An 18,258-nucleotide genomic window follows, 5' to 3' on the forward strand; every position below is an offset into this window, starting at 1 on the left:
GTATATAATTGAATCGCTTAGCTGTACACCTGAAAGTACCACAATACTGTAAATTAACTATACTTCAGTAAAAACAAAAACCTTGTGCCCACAGCCAGCCAGAAAGATGGATTTGAGATGAGTCTAGGTCTCCCATCTTCCAGGTTGGTGCCTCTTCAACTAATTAACCTTTCTCTGCTCCGAAGTCCAATGTTTCGGTTTGTTTGCCTCACTGTTCCTTGGGCACACAACCTTGAGTTTGACAACACATATATATTTGTTTGCATACATATGTTTGTTTGCATATACATAGAGAAAGAATGCTAAAGCAAGTGTAGCAAAATGAATCTAGGTGAAGGGTATATGAGTGTTCATTATAGTGTTCTTGCAACTTTTTTGTAGCTTTGAAATTTTTCAAAATAAAAAGGTGGGAATAACACAAACCACCCTCACTCTACCCCATATGTCCCTCCAGCTGTCATCATTTCACCTTCTAAGCACGGCAAAGATTCCTTGGAGGCGTCTCTGTTCTCTCTCTCTATGTGGTGGTTAAACATTTAATAACTGGCCCTCCAAACAAACCAGAAAGCTACCGATCTGTAGTGTTTGTCAATTCCTAAATACTCCCACCACGGGAGTAAATACTCCCACCACGGCCAATTTCAGGCTATTAATGTGGTGTCATTAAAGACAAAATGCATAAGAGATGCACCGCATATAGTATGGTATTTCCAGCCTACAGATGTGATATATGCAAATAACCTCAGTAACATAGATAGTAACATAATTAAGAAGTGTTGAGTTTTGAGTAGTTATTACCTTTGTTTTAATATAATCCAGTTGATCGTAAGGTTATACAATCAATTTTTAAATAATGGTTGTGTTTAACAACTGGCCCCAAAATTCCTGAAAATTTGATAGTTGGCTCTTGTCAGGCAGTACAAGCTGGCTCCAGTACACCTCTGTAAAAAAAAAAAAAAAAGAAAAAATCTCAGCCCACTGAAACCTGGCTTCCACAGCCACCATTCAACCAAAACCCTCTAGCCTGTCTCCCCAGGGACCTCCTCCATACTACAAAATGAAAAGAACGACAGATAGAGCTCTGGCCTGGTCTACCTTGCTTGAGTTCTCTACAACATTTAGCACTGTTTACTCTACCTGCCTTTTCCAAGGCCCTCTAGGTCCTCTTCTGACCTGCTGACCAGTCCTTCCCAGTCTCCTTTAAGGGCTCTTCTTCCTCCATTTGACTATGGGGCTTTGATGTGCCCCTCTGACATACTCCCCCTGGGTGCCCTTGTCCAACTCCACGGTTTCAACTACAACTAAGAAGCCCAGACCTCTTTCTCAACAACAAACCTGTATATCCCAACCTCTTAACTAGTTTGCTCCTCTTGCAGTAAAGACATTTCAAACAAAGCCGAGTGGAAGCCCTCATCCCTTCTGTCACCTCGAGGTGGAGGTCCTGAGTTACAGGAAACGCAGATCTGTCCAATCCTGAAGCCAGGGAATGTATGTTGCCTCCCTTTCAAGTCCCATAGACCTTATCACAGTTTAGTAATGCAAAAGGTTTCAATAGGGCAAAGGCAACATACATTAACTCTCCCCGGGGTACCAGCCCACCACCCCTCCCCAGCCTCAGATTGCATGGCCATGTCAAGGTACCGCCACTTGGTGGCGGCATTCTCCAAATGGAAAATAGTATCTGGGTGCTGACATGACAGAGGCTTGAGCTTCTTCAGGGCCAGGTGTATCAATTCACAATGAATCGATGGAGGGAGGAGTAGTCCACCACCACCCAGGTCTCAGCTCCCCGTTCCTTTTCTGGACCAAAACCAACAGGCGCCTTCCCAAAGTGCTGTACAAAAGTGGGCTCATTCGCCCTTGCTCGTGAAGCAACTCACTTGCCCGTCTGTTGATCACTGTCCATCATTGTCAGTGAGAGCCAGAGTCAGTGGCTTTCGGGCTGGTGCGTCGGTGTGGGTGGCTCTGTTTACCCGTTCTTCCGGCCACGAGAACCCCGAGTTGCCAGTCGGAGAATCACAGCTCGCGACAGAATCCACACCCTCAGGCTCCGCCCCCCCGCTGTTTTATCCAACCATACGTCTCTGCCTCACAGGAGTACCCGCCCCCCAGGTCACATCCAGTCACAGTCCCCGCTCTTCCGAAATTCTGCCCTATCAGAGGCCTAGCTCTCTAGGAATCCCCGCCCACTATTAGGCCACGCCCCCATTGTGGATTTCCCTCCACGGCGCCGCCCTCCTTGGGAGCCCTGTCCAGTGATAGGCCTTTCCCTCCCACAAACCCCACCCGCAGGTCTCGCTTTTCCCAGGCCCGGGCCGCACTAGGCCGACGCGGCGGATGACGCCATCGGATGACGCCGCGAGAAGGTCACACGGGATCTTCCAGCATGGCGGCGGCGGCGGCGCTGCGGGGATGCTGGTGCCGCTGCCCGCGGGTGAGCAGAGTGCGGGGCCGGGGGGGCGGGCTTAGGGAGCTCCGGACCCGTGACCTCCAGGGCCTCGTTCTCCCCAGGCCTTTGACCCCTTCGGCTCTTCCCTGAGCTCGGCGAGAGGCTAGGAGTTTGGTCGCTGGGTCAGCCGAGGCCGGGGCGGGGGCCCCGGAGCGAGGCCTCGGAACGTGGATCCCGAAGCAAGGCCGGAGGGCGGGGGCCGGGCGTGCCGGGCCGGGAGCGGATCGCCCCTCACTTCCTGGCTGACCCCATGTGTACCGAGGAGTGAATGGTGTCCGTGGTGCTCAGTGGAGAAAAAGTAGCGAGGAAAAGGCAAAAAACCGTGACAGTCACAGCTCACCTTTATATGCCACGTCCCCCTACCAGGAGCATTTCCTGCATCGCCTCTCTTAATCCTCTGAAAGTGTGGGAGGTAGTTGTCGCCCTGGCTAAGAGCCTGGGCTCATAGATGTCCTGGGGGTCAAGGCGTGTAAAGCGGCTTCAGAAAATAGTACTCACGTTGCAGCTGTTTGTCGCTGTTTCACAGGGTAGGAAGCTGGGAACTCAGAATTGTTAAGCAAGCCGCGCACGGTCTCAAGAGTTTAGTGGGGTGGCTGACCTGGTCCAAAGCTCAGGTCAGTCTGACGCCAGAGCCAGACTCTGGAGGAAGGAAAATATCTGCCAGGAATCTGAGTGTCAGGAGAAAGAAGGTGTTTTTGACTCAGGACTGAGCTTTTTTTTCTGGACTTGCTTGTCTTTTGAGGCAGGTTTTAAAGGTTGAATGTACACGTGTTTGGATTTGGACACGTCCCAAGGAGAACCACCCTCAGGTTTGGTCCTGCTGGGGGATTTTTCTCCTCAGTGAGACAACCATCCACGTCTATTTCAGGCTGTTGCTGAAGTCAGTGGCTCCAGGATCAATGGGTGTAGGCATTCAGAGGAGTAAAACAAGTTAGTTAAACTCCCAAGAGTTACTCTTGAGTAACTATAGGAGAGTGTGGCATCTGTGTAAGTTCGGGGTGTTGCTTAGAGTGACTGGAGACAGGAAGCATGGAATGGGGAGAGGAAGGGCCCAGGGGATGTGGAAATGGAAGAGTGGTTCTATCAGGTCATTGACATCAGTGTACCTAGCTCCGTGCTGGGTGCTAAGGTGTAGCGTTGAACAGGACCTGCATGGAGCTTCCCTCATGGAGCTTTAAGTTCATCATTTGGTAGGAGAAGAAATGCTTACCAAAGAGGTGCTGCACATGAGGTTAGCAGCATCTTTGCCCAGGTGACGCCCCTAAGTTGCTCCGCTCACATCTCAACCCTGGACCAGGACATGGTAGCTTTATTCCAAGGTTGTGCCTGGGACAAGTTAGCAGTGTTTACCCCTTGAAGCCCGGGCCTCTGGTCCTCCAAGGCTGGCAGAAGTAGGGTGGGCTGGTGAGAGAAGACTGCTTGCCACCAGCATCGAGTCTTAGCCTGCCCATTTTCAGACTAAGGTGTTCAGCTAGACTGGCATATTTAGCCTTCTTCCACCATACGTTGGCATTTCCTAGGACCCATCGGTTTCCCCCACGTTCAGAGGCAGGAGGGTAGATATGGGCCCCGGAGGTGCAAAATCGAGCGTTTTCTCTTTCCACCAGATTCCGCTGGCTTCTCAGAATTTGGGAAGATGATCAAGCATCTAGCATGGAGCAGACATGTGATAAAAATCGTCAAATGAGTCTCAGACAACCCCTGCTCTTTTAGCGTGGCCTACTTCCTCATCACCCTCTAGTCTAAATGGATCTTTCTCTTTTCTCCCTCAATAGAGATGCCTTGGAGGGGGAGTCCATCTTCTCTCCAGCCACAACCTAGTGCCACTACCCCATCGTACCTATCAGATGCCCCGGCCGAGTGGAGAGCTGACCCTGGTGAGTGACTCAGGATACAAGCAAGCCGGCAGGAGGGGGAGGTGTGAAAATCAGACCTAGTTGACAGGAGAGAGGGCTGCAGGATGCTGTCCACACTGCTGGGGGTGTCTGATTGGCAGGCATTCCACATCCAAGGTCTTCCGGAGTTACAGAGCCCAGTGGGCCTGGTCCTCTTGGTATCCCGGGAAGTGCTCGACACTGTTAGGGGTAGGGCTCCTGCCTCACACAAAGTAGCGTGTCTCAGCTCTGATGGCTAGAAGGGCATTCCTCTAGCTGAGCTGAAATCCACCTCCCGGTGGCTCCCACGTGTGGGTCCTTCGCTAAGCAAGGCTGTGCCCTCTGCTGGGTGACAGCCCTCTGGGCATTTGAGCAGAGTCACCCATCCATCTCCTGGAGCTGGGTTTCCCCAGGCCATATCTCCCTTCCTCTTTATGTTGTTCCTCACAGAGAGCATTTTCTAGAGCTTTTTTGCCCTCCCTGTCATTTCTCTTCAACCACGTTTCTGTTGGTTCCTTACCACCATGGGGAAGAAAGCCTGAAATCTCACAGTCTCCAAATCCACATGCTCAGGCAGCCCACACCCTCCCTTCCCTTCTGAGTCTCATCTCAGCCTCAGCATGCTTTATCTCCCAGATCCTGTCCTGGGGCTGTTGTGGGCTTGGGACATGCCCTTTGGCACTTCCCCTTAGTTGTCCAGCCCCGCCCTCACCCCCAGTTTGCAGCCCTGGAGTGAGCGGTGGGGCTGCCGCGAGCTGGCGCAGTCCCTGACAGTCTTAGAACTTGGACTTCCCCTGGAGCAAGGCTGGTCAGGGCACATCTGGACCAGACAGCAGCCTGCTGTTGCCAGGCCGGGCCACCGCACCTGTGGGGCGGCACCCAGACTTGCTGCTGTTCTCCCTGGGGCTGGACAGGGACCGGGTAAGCAGTCGCCCCTGAAACTGGTAGGGTGAACCCCCAGCCGCTGCAGCGGACCCTGCACACCGGCAGGGGTGGTGGGAGCAGCTGAGCCCGTGCGGCTATTTCCCTGTGACTTACTGGCTCACGGTCAGCCTCTAAGCTTTCTCTCTCCCGAGCCTGCACGTAGTTACACGGGGGGCGAAGCAGGCATCTACAGCCGGCTGTGTCTGACCCCGAAGGCTGCGTCTCAGGTAGGGCAGTGCCTGGAGCAGGGCCTCAGGCTGTCTTCTGGCCTCTGGGTGTGTTCGGTTGGGTTTTCCTGTGGGGATTGGAGGGGGGACGCTGAGCTTGGGCTCTCAGAGACTGTGATCCTGTGGGCCAAGAGAGGGAGGTTTGTACCAGTCCCCAGGCCCTTGGGTGACATGTAAAGCCCAGCTGGGGACTCGGGAGTGGCCCCAAAGGAAGAAGTTACGCTGGGCCCAGAAGCCCCTGGAGTAGTGCCTGGGCCGGCTCTTTTGGGATAAGGGGCCACAGAGTCCTTTCAACTCTAGTCCTGGGACGAGGGTCCGTTTGGGTGTTGGCCTTTTCCTTGGGTGGGCGTGTGTGAGGCCCCATGAGGATTCCAAGCTGTGCCTGTTTCTCTCACCCCAGAGAGAGAAGGGGCCTGGCATTTTCTTTTGTTTTTTAATAGACTTTATGTTTTTGAGCAGTTTTAGTTTTACAGGGATATTGAGTGGAAAGTACAGGGCCTGCCCATCAACCTCCTGTCCCCCTCTCCTCCCACCGGGCACGCAGTTTTCCTCCGGTTGTACATCTTGCCGTTAGGGCGGTACATTTGTTAAAATTGATGAGCCAGTATTGACACATTATTGTTGACTTTAGTCTGTGGTTGACATTGGGTTCACTCTCTGTGTTGTACATTTTATGGGTATGAACAAATGTATAACGTATCTACCATTAACAGTATGGTTACAGAGTAGTTTCATTGCGGTGAAAATCCTCTGTGCTCTGTCTGTCCACCCTCCCTCCCCTCCTCCAGCCCCTGGCAACCACCGGCCTTTTCCTTGTCTTCATAGTTTCACCTTTTCCAGGATCTTAGAGTTGGAATCCTACAGCCTGTGGCCTTTGCAGATTGGCCTCTCTCCTTTAGTGATATGCCCTTAAGGTTCCTCCGCATCTTGTTTTATTGCGATGTAATTGACATAACATGTCATGTGACTCCTGTATTTTTTTCATGGCTTGATAACTCATTTCTTTTTCTTTCTTTTTTTTTTTGCGGTACGCGGGCCTCTCACCGTTGTGGCCTCTCCCGTTGCGGAGCACAGGCTCCGGACTCGCAGGGTCAGCGGCCATGGCTCACAGGCCCAGCCGCTCCACGGCATGTGGGATCTTCCCAGACCGGGGCACGAACCCGCGTCCCCTGCATCGGCAGGCGGACTCCCAACCACTGCACCACCAGGGAAGCCCAACTCATTTCTTTTTCTTGCTGAATATCTTGTCCCACAGTTTACCGCCTGGTGGCTTTTTACTTTGTCTGTTATCTCTTCTAAAAGAGATAACTATTCATTATGGGGTTTTTTTGCCTTTTGTTTTGCTTTGTTTTGTTTTCGTTGTTGTTTTTGTCCGCACGGAGCAGCCTGCAGGATCCTAGTGCCCCAACCAGGGATTGAACCCGAGCCCTCGGCAGTGAAAGTGTGGAGTCCTAACCACTGGACTGCCAGGAAATTCCCAAATATTGTTTTTATTTATTTTTAATTTTTTACTTATTTATTTATTTTTGGCCACGCCGTGCGGCTTGTATTCATTGTTAAACCTATATCAACAGAAAGGAGAAAATGAAAAAATTCTTCGTTCCTTTTACATTCTTTCTAGTCCAGATCCTATTCTTCTGGAAACAGGAAAGGCTTTCTCTCCGGCTTGCTAGATAATATCAAACAAGAATTAGCCAAAAACAAAGAAATGAAAGAAAGTATAAAAAAGTTCCGAGACGAGGCCCGGAAGCTGGAAGAGTCCGACGCACTCCAGGAAGCCAGGAGGAAATACGTGAGTCCCCTTTGCTCTCAGTCTGCCTGGGCAGTCACACTTGCTCTCAGAGCCAGGAGTTCCCTCCCAGTGCAGTGCTGGGGCGGCCGGGGAGTGAGGGGACAGGAGCAGGCCCCCAGCCTTCCAGTTCAGCGGTGAGACTGCAGCCTTCTCTGCACACGGCCCAGCAGCACTGACGGGGTTTCAGAGCCCTCTCGACCTGCTGCATCAGGATCTGCATCTCCACGGGCCCCTCGGGCACTAGGTTTGAGATACGCTGCTCCTGAGGGCCTCTGACTGAAATGGGTAGAAAGTGAGTTGCGGGGCTGGTGTAATTATTATATCAATCGCTGCCGCCGTCTCTCACGGAGCAGCTGCCAGGCACCCGCCAGCGGATGGGCTTGGCGCCCTTTATTTGTCTGCCCTTGAGGGCTCTGCCCGGCGGCACCCCCATCTCACCTGTGGGCAGCTGAGCCTGGGGTTGTGGGCATTTGCCCCAGGCCCCTCGGGGGTTTTGTTCTGTTGGCGCCCCTCCCAGGCCATGGGCGACGCCTGTACCCCTGAGTCTCCCCAAGTCACTCACTTGTATGTAACTACCTGTGAGGGATCCGACCCTGCGGGAGATCGCCCTTCCTTTTCATTAAGGAAGAGGAGTGAGCCGAGGTGTCGTCTGGGGGCAGCGCAGGCCGAGCTTGGGGCCGGGTGATGGGGAGGGGGCAGAGCCAGGCAGGATGACGCTGAGAATGCCCCGCCCCACCCCCAATATATCACTGGTGAGCATATGGGCAAGATCACCCCCTGCTGCCCAGAGACAGATGCGGGGCCTGAGGCCCTGTGCTCAGGAGGGTCCCTGTCCCAGCCTACAGCCAGGGACCCTGGGGGGCCGGGAGGGGCCGGGTGGACAGGCTGAGGGGGTGGAAGAACGGAGTGTGTCTGGGGAGGAAGGAAGGGACTTCTGAGAAAACACTTCTTTAGACCGTGTGTCGCAACACAAAAATACAACATCCTTTACCCTAGAGAACCATTGAATCAGAAACCATGCGGACGGGCGAGGTGATCAGGAAGAAGCTGGGGGAGATCACCGGCACCGTGAAGGAGGTAATGGCCTCCGGACCCCCAAGGCCCCTTAGGGCCCCCAGAGCCCATCTGTTCCTCACCTCTGGCAGAGGAGTCAGGGAGCAATGCTGGGGGCAGCCGGGGGTGAGCAGGCGGGGGAGGCTGCCTGGTCGGGAGGCTTCTGGAATCAAAGTGCAGGATGCCTTTGGGAAGGAGGGAGAGCTCAGACTAACCCACTGGCCTGCGAGTCACCACTTAGGTTAGAAGCCTCTGAACTACAGGCGAAAACAGGAGGGTGAAAGGAGGATGCTTTTCTTCCTGCCTTAGGCTAGAGGGAAGCTGGGACCCTGCACGCCCCGCCCCCCACCCCGACAGGGTGGAGGTGGGGGCGAGACTCCTGGAGGGCCTGGGAGACTTTCTTTTTGTTGCTTCTCCTGGGCTGGAGAGAGGGGCAGGGCTTTACCTCGAGGCCAGCCCGGCGCGCTGGACACACCTACTTCCCCTTCGTGTCCTGACCCCGGGGCTGCTGCTCCTGTACTGTCCTTCCTGCGTGTTCCAGGCCGGAGCCCTAGGGTCCAGCGCCCCAGAAATCGTAGGCAGCCTTCTGGGGCATGTGCACCCCAGTCTTGGCTCCATGAGCCAGATGGGCTCAGGACACCTGCTCCCGCCCTCTGGAGGCCGGGTCTGCTGTTAGCTAGGGGGGGAGCTCCCGCAGGCCCCCACCGGGTGCCACGCCAACACCGCCCTCTTCTCTGTCTCAGTAGAGTCTTGACGAAGTCAGTAGAAGCGACCTTGGCCGGAAGATCAAGGAGGGTGTGGAAGAAGCAGCCAAGACCGCCAAGCAGTCGGCTGAGTCTGTGTCCAAAGGTGGGGAGAAGCTCGGCAGGACCGCCGCCTTCAAAGCCCTCTCCCAGGTGAGCCGGGCTGGGGCTTGTGCCCGCGGGCTCTCTGGGCTCAGCCCCGAGAGACCTCACCGAGGGCTGCAGGGCACACCAGGCCTCAGCCCCTCCTGGCTGAGCAGCCTCGGGCAAGTCACAGCCCCGAGGGAGCTACACATAACCCGATGTCAGCGGCTGACACCCTTAGCTCACATCCAGAACCCAGAGACTGTCGGGCTCTGGGTCACTTGAGGTCCTGAATTCATTCCATCAATATCACTTACCACACGCTGGGCCCTCTACTGGCCATGGGGCCTCAGGAGAGAAGGTCCGAGTTCTTGCTCTCAGAGCATCCTGGGACAGGAATAGGGACAGGGAAGGGGCAGGCAGTTCCAAGTAACACGTGACAGAGGAATGCTCGGGGAAGGCGCCGGGCCAGGGGAGCGGGCATCACCGGCTCGGGGTGCCCCACGCAGCTAGGTGTGGCCAGAGTGGCTGCAGGGACATCAGAGGGTCCTGGAGGCTGTGCGGGGAGTTTAGGTTCATCCTGAAAGCACAGCCTCCCGGTAAGGATTCCGGCAGCAGCTCAGAGGAGGCCGGAGAGTGCCTTGGGTGATGGAGCCAGGAGGGAAATGGGCTCCAGAGGTTTGCGGAGGTGGGATCCAGAGGCTGGGTCAGCTCGGATGGAGGTGGTGGGGCAGAGGCAGCCTCTCAGGACGCCTGTCCGGTTTCTGGTCCATGTGAAGGAATGTTTCCAGCGAGAGTGTGGAATCGGCCTCAGAATGTGAGGGTCATCTGGGGGCAGCTCTTGGCGGGGGGCAGGTGGGGGCAGAAGTCAGAGCTGGGGTCTCCCCTCTGCCTCCCCCCCGAGGCTTGGGCGTGTCCTTGCCCTGCACCTGCGAGTCACGTGACCTTGAGACCTGGGAGGCATGGCCCTGGGGTGGGTCCACAGCTGCTGGTCTGGGGTGTTGGGGAGCCCCAGCTCCTACGTGGCCGGCTGTGCTCTGCAGGGTGTGGAGTCCGTCAAGAAGGAGATCGACGAGAGTGTCCTGGGGCAGACCGGGCCCTACAGGCGGCCCGAGCGGCTCAGGAAAAGGAAAGAGTTCTCCGGAGAGAAATTCAAGGAAGAGAAAGTGTTTGAGGCCAATGAGTAGGTACCAGACCTGCCAAGGGGCCCACCTCTCACCACCTCCCTTTGCAGCACCTGCACTGCTGTCCGTTTCCCAGGACCCACAGAGGGTTCCTACCCAAGTCAGTTTCTGGGGTTTCTTTCTGCTCGAGGTTTCCAGGCACCCTGAGAGAACCGGGAGGGGAAGGGTAGGGTGGCAGGAAGGGGCAAAGAGAAGGCAGGAGGCCGGGGTCATCACACCGTCCTGCTGCCCCCTCTGGCCGCGAGCGGAGCGGCTCCCGGGCTGCGCTCACTGGCTTCCCCGATCTTCCGCAGGGAGGCCCTGGGGGTCGTGCTGCACAAGGACTCCAGGTGGTATCAGCAGTGGAAGGACTTCAGGGACAACAACGTGGTGTTTAATCGTGAGTGTTCCCATCTCAGAATTGCCTGACAGCGGGCCGGTGATGGACACCTACCGAGTGCTCCCCGAGGGCCGGGCACGAGGCAGAGGAGGAGGCGGGGGTCGGAGAGGACCAGTCACTCCCACAGGGTCGCCCAGCGAGTGAGCAGTGGAGCGCAGGCCTCAGGCGGCCTGAGGGGAAGCGAGCAGTACCTCTCGGGCGCGGGCGGCCGCCGTCAGGGCTGGGCCACCAGCTTGGCTGGAGCCAGTGTCGCTGTGAGGCAGCCAGGTGCACGCGCCAGCCACCCCTCCGTGTGAACTTGGCCTCGACACACCCCCTCACGGGCCAGGAGCCAGCTCAAGGCCCAGAGCTCTCTGCTCAGTCTGGGGCACGTGGCTTCCCAGGCGCTGACAGGGAGCCCTGGCCCTCCTCAAATGAGGATGTCCAGAGGCCTGTGTTCCCTCAGTAGCGACAGCCGCAGCCAGGAGGGGTGGCGCCGGGCGTTCACTCGGCTCCCCTCAGCCCCTGGCGGAGGGGTCTCTGCAGCCTCCCAGGGTCGGCCAGCAGGCTCGGAGGGGGCTGCGATGGAGTGGGTGTGTCTCTCCGGAAGGGGCCCGTGACCCCATCCGCCACCCCCGACAGGATTCTTTGAGATGAAGATGAAGTATGACGAAAGCGACAACGCTTTCATCCGGGCGTCCCGCCTGCTGACAGACAAGGTCACAGACTTGCTGGGTGAGTGGGCTGCCCCGGGACCGTCCCCCCACAGCCCGAGCCGGCGGTGGGAGGGGGTCCCGGACCCTCACCCCACTCCTGGCTCGGCTGCCCCAGGGGGCCTGTTCTCGAAGACGGAGATGTCGGAGGTGCTCACGGAGATCCTGCGGGTGGACCCCGCCTTCGACAAGGACCGCTTTCTGCAGCAGTGTGAGAACGACATCATCCCCAACGTCCTGGAGGTGGGTGTGCGGCTGGCAGGGCCGCGGCCCTGTGGAGAGTTCTGGCAGGGCCGCTTGGCTGTGGACAGGGCTTCTGAGCGGAGAGGTGGCTCCAGTGTTGACAGAGGCCTGAGCACCCCACACGCCCAGCCCTTGTTAGTCAAGCAGCTCAAGAAAGCCAGGCCGCTGTGGTCTCCTGCAGCCCCCGCTGGTCCCTGGGCCGGTGCCCTGACCATTCTTGCCTCGCCCACAGGGTGTGTCTGCCCCAGGGGCTGAGTTTCTCACCCACTGGAGCCTGGAGCCCCGTGGCTTGTTTCCCTCGAGCTGTCTTCCTGAAGTTGTTCCCTTGAAGCTGCCAGGGGCCAGGTGTTTGTCTCCCAGAGGCCAGGGGCCTTTCAGGGGTTGGGAGAAGCCGGCTGCTGCTTCAAGGGTGCGGGGGGCAGCGCATGACTCAGGGCAGGGAGGCAGGACCAGCACAGCAGCCCAGGGGCCTTTCCTCTCTGGGAGCCCTGAAGCTCATCTTCTGGTCTTCTCGCCTCTCCTTTTGGCACATAAACAAGGAGGAGGCGACTTGCTCAAGGTCACCCTCCTCGAGACCCCCCCCCCGCCCCAAGCTGGGGCTGGAGCCTAGGCATCCCGCAGCCCAGCCAAGCCAGGGGCTGTTGGCACGGCCTTAGTGGGACCGCAGGCAGCCCGTCCAGCCCCGTGAGAATGTCCATCCTTTCCTCCCGCACCGCATCTGCCTGGCCCCCTCTCCCGCCTCCGAGTTCCCAGATCCCTCACGACACTTGGCGGGCTTGGGAGGAGGTGAAAGTGTAGCATTTCCCCAAAGCAGCAGCCCAAGCACGGGCAGAATCTTCTGGGCTGAGATTATCTCAGCCCCCAGATTCCCTGTGGTTTCCCACCAGCATCTCACCACCCCACTCCCCCCAAAACCCACCCTCTCCCTCACCAGATCCAGCCCTGTCTCTGGGTTCCTGTGGAAGCTTCTCTCATTGCACCCTGGGAACCCTCCCTTGCACTTCCCCTCTGCCCCGTCCCACGTGGACCTGGCTGCCTAAGGCTTCTTCGTCCCCAGGGGAGGTAGAATGCCCTGCCTGGCCTCCTTGGGTCGGTTTCCCAGCCAGGGCGAGAGCCCCAAACGCTGCCACCTTCCTTTTCCTTCCAGCAGGCCGTTGGGACCCAGCCTGGGCTGCCCCGTTGTCACTTGTGGGGGCTCTGCTCCCACTGCTGCAGCCTGGCCCAGTCTCCCTTCCCCAGACTAGGACCCGGAGGCTGGGGCCGGGGGTCTGCAGAGGAAAGGTTCTAACTGGAGAGTATTCTCCAGAGTTTACCTGCCTCAAAAGCCCACTCTCATTCTCACACTTTTTTTTTTTTTTTTGTCTTTCCCTTTTTAGGCCATGATTTCTGGAGAGCTCGACATTCTCAAAGACTGGTGCTATGAAGCTGTAAGTGCTTGCTTGCTTTCCCCCCCTATTTAGGCCTCAGAAGAAATCACAGTTCAGAGGAGATCTGCTTGGGTGGCTCAGTCTGAGAAGGGCTGAGATGTCAGGGGCGGGGGTGGCTACAGGCTGGGGGCCCAGGGGTCAGGGGGTGGGCAGAAAGGGACGGCGGATAACTCGGAGGGTGCATTCGATGTTCCCTCAGTGCACGGGGGTCGTGGGTGCTGGCGGGCAAGTGGGGTTTGAGGCCCTACAGCCTCCCTTCCCTGGGCCGGAGTTACATCATCGGGCTCATCTCATGGGGGTCGTGAGGATGCTTTGGGGACACAAGGGCAGCGCTCCAGCACATGCAGTGCTGGATGTATTCATTAGCTGTTCTCATTGCAAGATCCTCAAACACATCCAAACAGACATTGATAGATTCCCACCCGGGAAGAGCCGCGTGTCCTGACGAGGCCCGGCTGCTTCCTGGAGTCCGGGCTCTGGGCCCCGGGCCACAGGCTGCGCTGGGCTGCATGGCGGCAGCTCAGGCGTCCTTGGGAGCATCCTGTCTGCACTGCCCCTTCCTGGCAGCCTCCCCATCCCCGTCATCAGGCCACCTCATCCCACCCTGCTCACTCCCTGACCTGTGTCTTCACAGCATTCGTTCCCCCCGTCCCTCCCCCACCAGCTTCTTGATACTGAGCAATCCAGAGTCTCTTTTGGCTGATTTTATTCTGTACCCAGCTCACAAACAACTTGAAAAAGCAGAGGAGAAGATGTCAGGTTTCCTTGTTAAATACTCCCCTGCACGGTGACTAATCCAGCGGGCATTTATGAGTGGTTTGGTTTTTGTTGTTGTTGTTTTGGTTTTTTTTTTTTTACTTTGGGACCATTAGGATGTAGCTGGTTATCTTTGCCAGCAAGCTGCTGCTGGTGCCCCTGGAAACGCAGCTGAAGTTGCAGCCGCTCACACAGGGGTGTTTTGAAAGTGTCATCTTTGAGAAACCACACAAGATTGGCGCTTTTTTTTTTTTTTTTTTTTTCACTTGGTGGATCAGTTACTTCCATAAAGAGTGGATGCTGTTGGAATGTCTTCTGTCATGGTTGCTTGTTGAGATATAAAGCTGCTGGCTGCTGTGTCCCGGGCCTGGGAGCAGGCACAAGAGGGTTAGGGTGTCATCTGGGGCACCACTGCCCCGGTAAGAGGAAGAGGCTGCCAGTGGCCGAGACCCGCCCACAGGGGCTGGTCAGTGACAAGGCAGTAGACCCAGGTAGTTCACCCCAGAGCAGCCACGGGGTAGGATGAATCCTAGAAAAAGCGTTTGGTTCCAGGCCAGGATTCACAGTGAGGTGAACATGGGGATGTTCAGGGTCAGCCAGAGAGGCCTCGACTTACCTCTGGGGGTGTATTCCAGATCGCGTTCCCGGAGAATTAACCAGACTCACTGATTAATACCGCTTTCAATAACGTTGATACGGTGCTGTCTTTATAATGAGAGGGCAGTGTGTGATTCGAGCCAGCCAACGGGTGGCACCGGCCTCCCTGCTTGGACCCATACTCCTGGCATCTGCCACTCCTGGCGCCGCACGCCCAGGAGCCGGGAGCCATTTCTGGAAGGTACAAGAGCTGAAAGCCTGAAACCCCATGGTGAGCTCGCCCTCAGGGAGCTTCCCGAGACACCGCAACAGCCCCCGGCTCCCCTGCGGTGCAGTGCCTTGGCCTGGCTCGCACGGTGGCCGGCCATACGGTTGTGTCTGGCTTCTTGTTGCAGACCTACAGCCAGTTGGCCCACCCGATCCAGCAGGCCAAGGCGCTGGGCCTCCAGTTCCACTCCCGCATCCTGGACATCGACAACATCGACGTGAGTGCCTCTTCCGGGGGCCCAGGTGGACCCCAGGGTGGGCAGGGGTGCTTCTCTGAATGGCGCTCGGCTGGGAGGGTTGAGCTCCCCCTCCCTGGAGGAGTTCCAGTGCTTGGATTAAGTGACCTCCAGGGTCCCTTTCAGTGGAAGGTTTCCACAGTCTTGCTGTCGGGAATTCTCAGGCAAGTGGTGGCCCAGGGGGTGCTGTTGCCCGGACCCAGGGTCCCCTGAGGCCCCTGAAGCCAGGGCTATCCCTGCACCTTCACTGAGGAGGCTTTGTCAGGACCGCTCAGGTCCCCCACTGGGCTGCTCTGCCACGATCCCCTCGATTTCCTCCCCGTGGGGAGCTGAAGGCACACCCACCACACCTGTGTGCGAGACAGCTGGCTCCGAGAGGCCATTACACGCCTGCACCGCTTCAGTGTGCGGAGCCTGTGTGGGTCCTCAGTGGTTCACATCCTTCCTCACAATTGAGAAGTGCCCGCCCAGAAACGGGCCAGTGGCAGGTGGCAGCCCTGGGGTGCTGAAGCAGGGGTCTGCACCTGGAGGGGGGAGCGGCAGCGAAGGGGCTGGGGACCATTCTCAGGCCTGCCTGCCCTGTCGTGCCCCTGCAGTTGGCCATGGGCAAGATGATGGAGCAGGGCCCTGTGCTGATCATCACCTTCCAGGCCCAGCTGGTGATGGTGATCAAGAATCCCAAAGGCGAGGTGGTCGAGGGTGACCCGGTGAGTGAGCGGGGGAGGGGATGGGGCGGGAACATGCAGTGAGGCCAGTTGAGAGTCAGGGGTTGCGGCGTGGCAGGGCAGCACCTTGAGCTGGGCCTGGTGGAGGGTAGCTGATCTCTCCAGTTTGACCAAGTCCTGAGTTACAGCCTCTGTCCCTGCCTCTGCTCTGGACCCCAGACCCCGCAGCACCACTCCCTGGTCCCTCCCAGTGCCCTGATCTGGCAGCGTCTCTCTCCGTGCCCTGCGCTCGTCCTGGAGTGGGTGCCGGGCTCGCACCCTGCCTTTAGCCCTCACCCTTCCCCGATTCTGCAGGACAAGGTACTGCGAATGCTGTGCGTGTGGGCTCTCTGCCGAGACCAGGGCGAGCTCAACCCCTATGCGGCCTGGCGGCTCTTGGACATCTCTGCCTCCAGCACAGAGCAGGTCCTCTGAGCGCAGCAGCCACGAGTGGGGCCTCGGGGCTGGATCGTCACTGCAGACACACGGGGGACTGGTGTCCACCTGCAGCAACTAGACCTCTGGGGACAAGACTGTCAGCTGTGCCCCCGCCGTGCCAGGACTGCTGCAGAGCTAGCGGGATGCGGCGGGGAAGGGAGGGACTGCTGTGCACAACGCCAGCCCCAGCACCGCCCCTCTGCCCCATGGGGGCTGCTTGGGCCATGGGCACCCAGGCTACGGGCAGTGCCCAGAGGCCCCCAGCCCAGGGGTACCCTCCCTAGACCCAGTGGTGCGGCCTGGGCCCACTGGCCACATCAGCCAGGCCGTTTCAGCCTTTTTTTTTTTTAACAGTGCCCTTATTATTATCCTATACATATGCAGAGATTTGGAAATAATAAAACACCAGAGTGCAGGAGAGCAACCTGGGTAGTCCAAGGTGTCTGTCACTGGGGTGAGGGGAGCTGGGACTGGGGGTGGGCAGCCCAGTGGTCATGGGGCGGCGGTCATGGTCACTGAAGGAACTACAGAAGAGGGGGAGGACTCACCTGGACAGGACCCTGCCCACCCTGAGTATGTTGTCGGGTGGGGGGAGGGGGGGAGGAAGGAGACTGGAAAAGCTACGGAGGTTTTTAGTGACCTGGCTGGGGTTGCTTGAGGGTTGGGGTCCCTGAGGCTGGAGGACCTTAAGCGCCTGTATGAGTTTTGGGGGCACTGGGATCCCCCAAACAGGGAGTCTGAGGGGTCGGTTGCAGAGGAGAATGGGGCTGTGGGAGCTTAAGTCGGGCTGGGTGGTTTTGGGGGGGTGCCTGTGGGGGTGGGGGGGTGCCTGTGGGGGTGGGAGGGCGAGGCCCTCGGTGCTCATGGTTCTTTGGGGCCGGTGGTCTCCCCGGCGCCTCTGGGCGGGGCCCGGTTCTCTCGGAGGACGGGGCGGGGTCGCGGGCCCGAGCGCCGCTCCCTGCGCAGCCTCCGCCCCCCGCGGCGGCCCCGCCCCCGTCGCCATGGGAACAGCCGCGGCGGCCCGGCTGGCGCGGAGCTCGCCTGCCTCGGTCTCCGCCGCTCCAGGGGCGGGTGGGGTGGGCAGAGTCCGGGCGGCCGCCGCCGCGGCCACCGGGGAGAGACCAGGAGCGGGTGCGGGTCCCGGAAGAGAGCGCGGCTGCCGGCCGCTTGGTCCCGGTCCCGGTCGAGGCCAGGGTGAGGGGCGCGGCGGGGCGGGGGCGGTGGCGGTGGGGGAGGGGGGGTCCCCAGGACGCAAGAACAAAGGGAGCGGGGTGGGGGAACTGGGTCTCGCCCCCCACCACGCAGCCCGGGCCGCGCGTTCGCACCTGTTGTGCGCGGGCCGGCCGGGTCGGGGTTTCCTCTCCTTGCTCTTAGCGTCCCCACCTGCGCGCACGCCCGGAGTTGGGTGCCCGCGGGCCAGGCATGGGCGTAGCCAGGGGACAAAGGCGCGTGCGGGGGCTGGGGCTCGGCAGGGTGTATGGGGGGGGCGGCGGGTGGGGACGACGCGGGGGCGCGGGAAGGCGCAGCTTCATCCCTGCCTCCCGGGCGGGCCCCCTCCTCCGCAGGGCGCGCGGCGATGTGAGCCATGAGCGCGACGTGGACGCTGTCCCCCGAGCCGCTGCCGCCATCGACGGGGCCCCCGGTGGGCGCGGGCCTGGACGCGGAGCAGCGCACCGTGTTCGCCTTCGTGCTGTGCCTGCTCGTGGTGCTGGTGCTGCTGATGGTTCGCTGCGTGCGTATCCTGCTCGACCCCTACAGCCGCATGCCCGCCTCGTCCTGGACAGACCACAAGGAGGCGCTCGAGCGCGGGCAGTTCGACTACGCGCTGGTCTGAGCGGTGCGGCGCCCTCGGCCGGCCCTCCGCGGGGTCTCTCTCCCGGGGCCGATCCGACGGTGCGCCGCCGGGCCTGGACCGCGCTCAGGATCCTGCCCCCGAGCCCGCAGCCCGAGGGGGGAGGGCGTCAGGAGAAGTCCAACCCCTCCCCCCTCACACCCCTCCCATCTTCCCTTCTGGCCAGGCCGGAGCCCCACTTCGTGCCTTTATCCCGCCCTGTCCTCTCTCCGTAACTCACCGGCCCGGCTGGCCCCCGACTCTAAAGCCTGGGTGGGAAGAGGACGCCCGCCCCTCCGCCCCCAGCGTGTAGGAGGCTCTGCTACTGCCCTGCCGCCGAGCATGAGTGTCATGTCCG

At 58.9% G+C, this 18,258-nt stretch overlaps 2 protein-coding genes across 2 annotated transcripts; both read left to right on the forward strand.

The window, feature by feature from the left end:
- The first annotated feature begins 2,344 nt into the window (after nucleotides 1–2,344).
- TIMM44 (translocase of inner mitochondrial membrane 44) lies at nucleotides 2,345–16,493 on the forward strand. The gene is made up of 13 exons (XM_065874544.1): nucleotides 2,345–2,434; nucleotides 4,225–4,326; nucleotides 7,096–7,266; nucleotides 8,263–8,343; nucleotides 9,066–9,215; nucleotides 10,190–10,329; nucleotides 10,624–10,709; nucleotides 11,331–11,423; nucleotides 11,520–11,644; nucleotides 13,021–13,071; nucleotides 14,820–14,909; nucleotides 15,524–15,634; nucleotides 15,947–16,493. Exons 1-13 carry the CDS (start codon nucleotides 2,351–2,353, stop codon nucleotides 16,064–16,066), a joined length of 1,404 nt encoding a protein of 467 aa, XP_065730616.1. The 5' UTR covers nucleotides 2,345–2,350; the 3' UTR covers nucleotides 16,067–16,493.
- A 1,161-nt stretch (nucleotides 16,494–17,654) lies between these two features.
- CTXN1 (cortexin 1) lies at nucleotides 17,655–17,903 on the forward strand. The gene has a single exon (XM_065875352.1). The coding sequence runs from the start codon at nucleotides 17,655–17,657 to the stop codon at nucleotides 17,901–17,903; it is 249 nt and encodes an 82-aa protein (XP_065731424.1).
- The last annotated feature ends 355 nt before the right edge of the window (nucleotides 17,904–18,258 follow it).

Source organism: Phocoena phocoena, chromosome 3 (assembly GCF_963924675.1).
Source record: "Phocoena phocoena chromosome 3, mPhoPho1.1, whole genome shotgun sequence".
In the NCBI taxonomy this organism is placed as follows: Eukaryota; Metazoa; Chordata; class Mammalia; order Artiodactyla; family Phocoenidae; genus Phocoena; species Phocoena phocoena.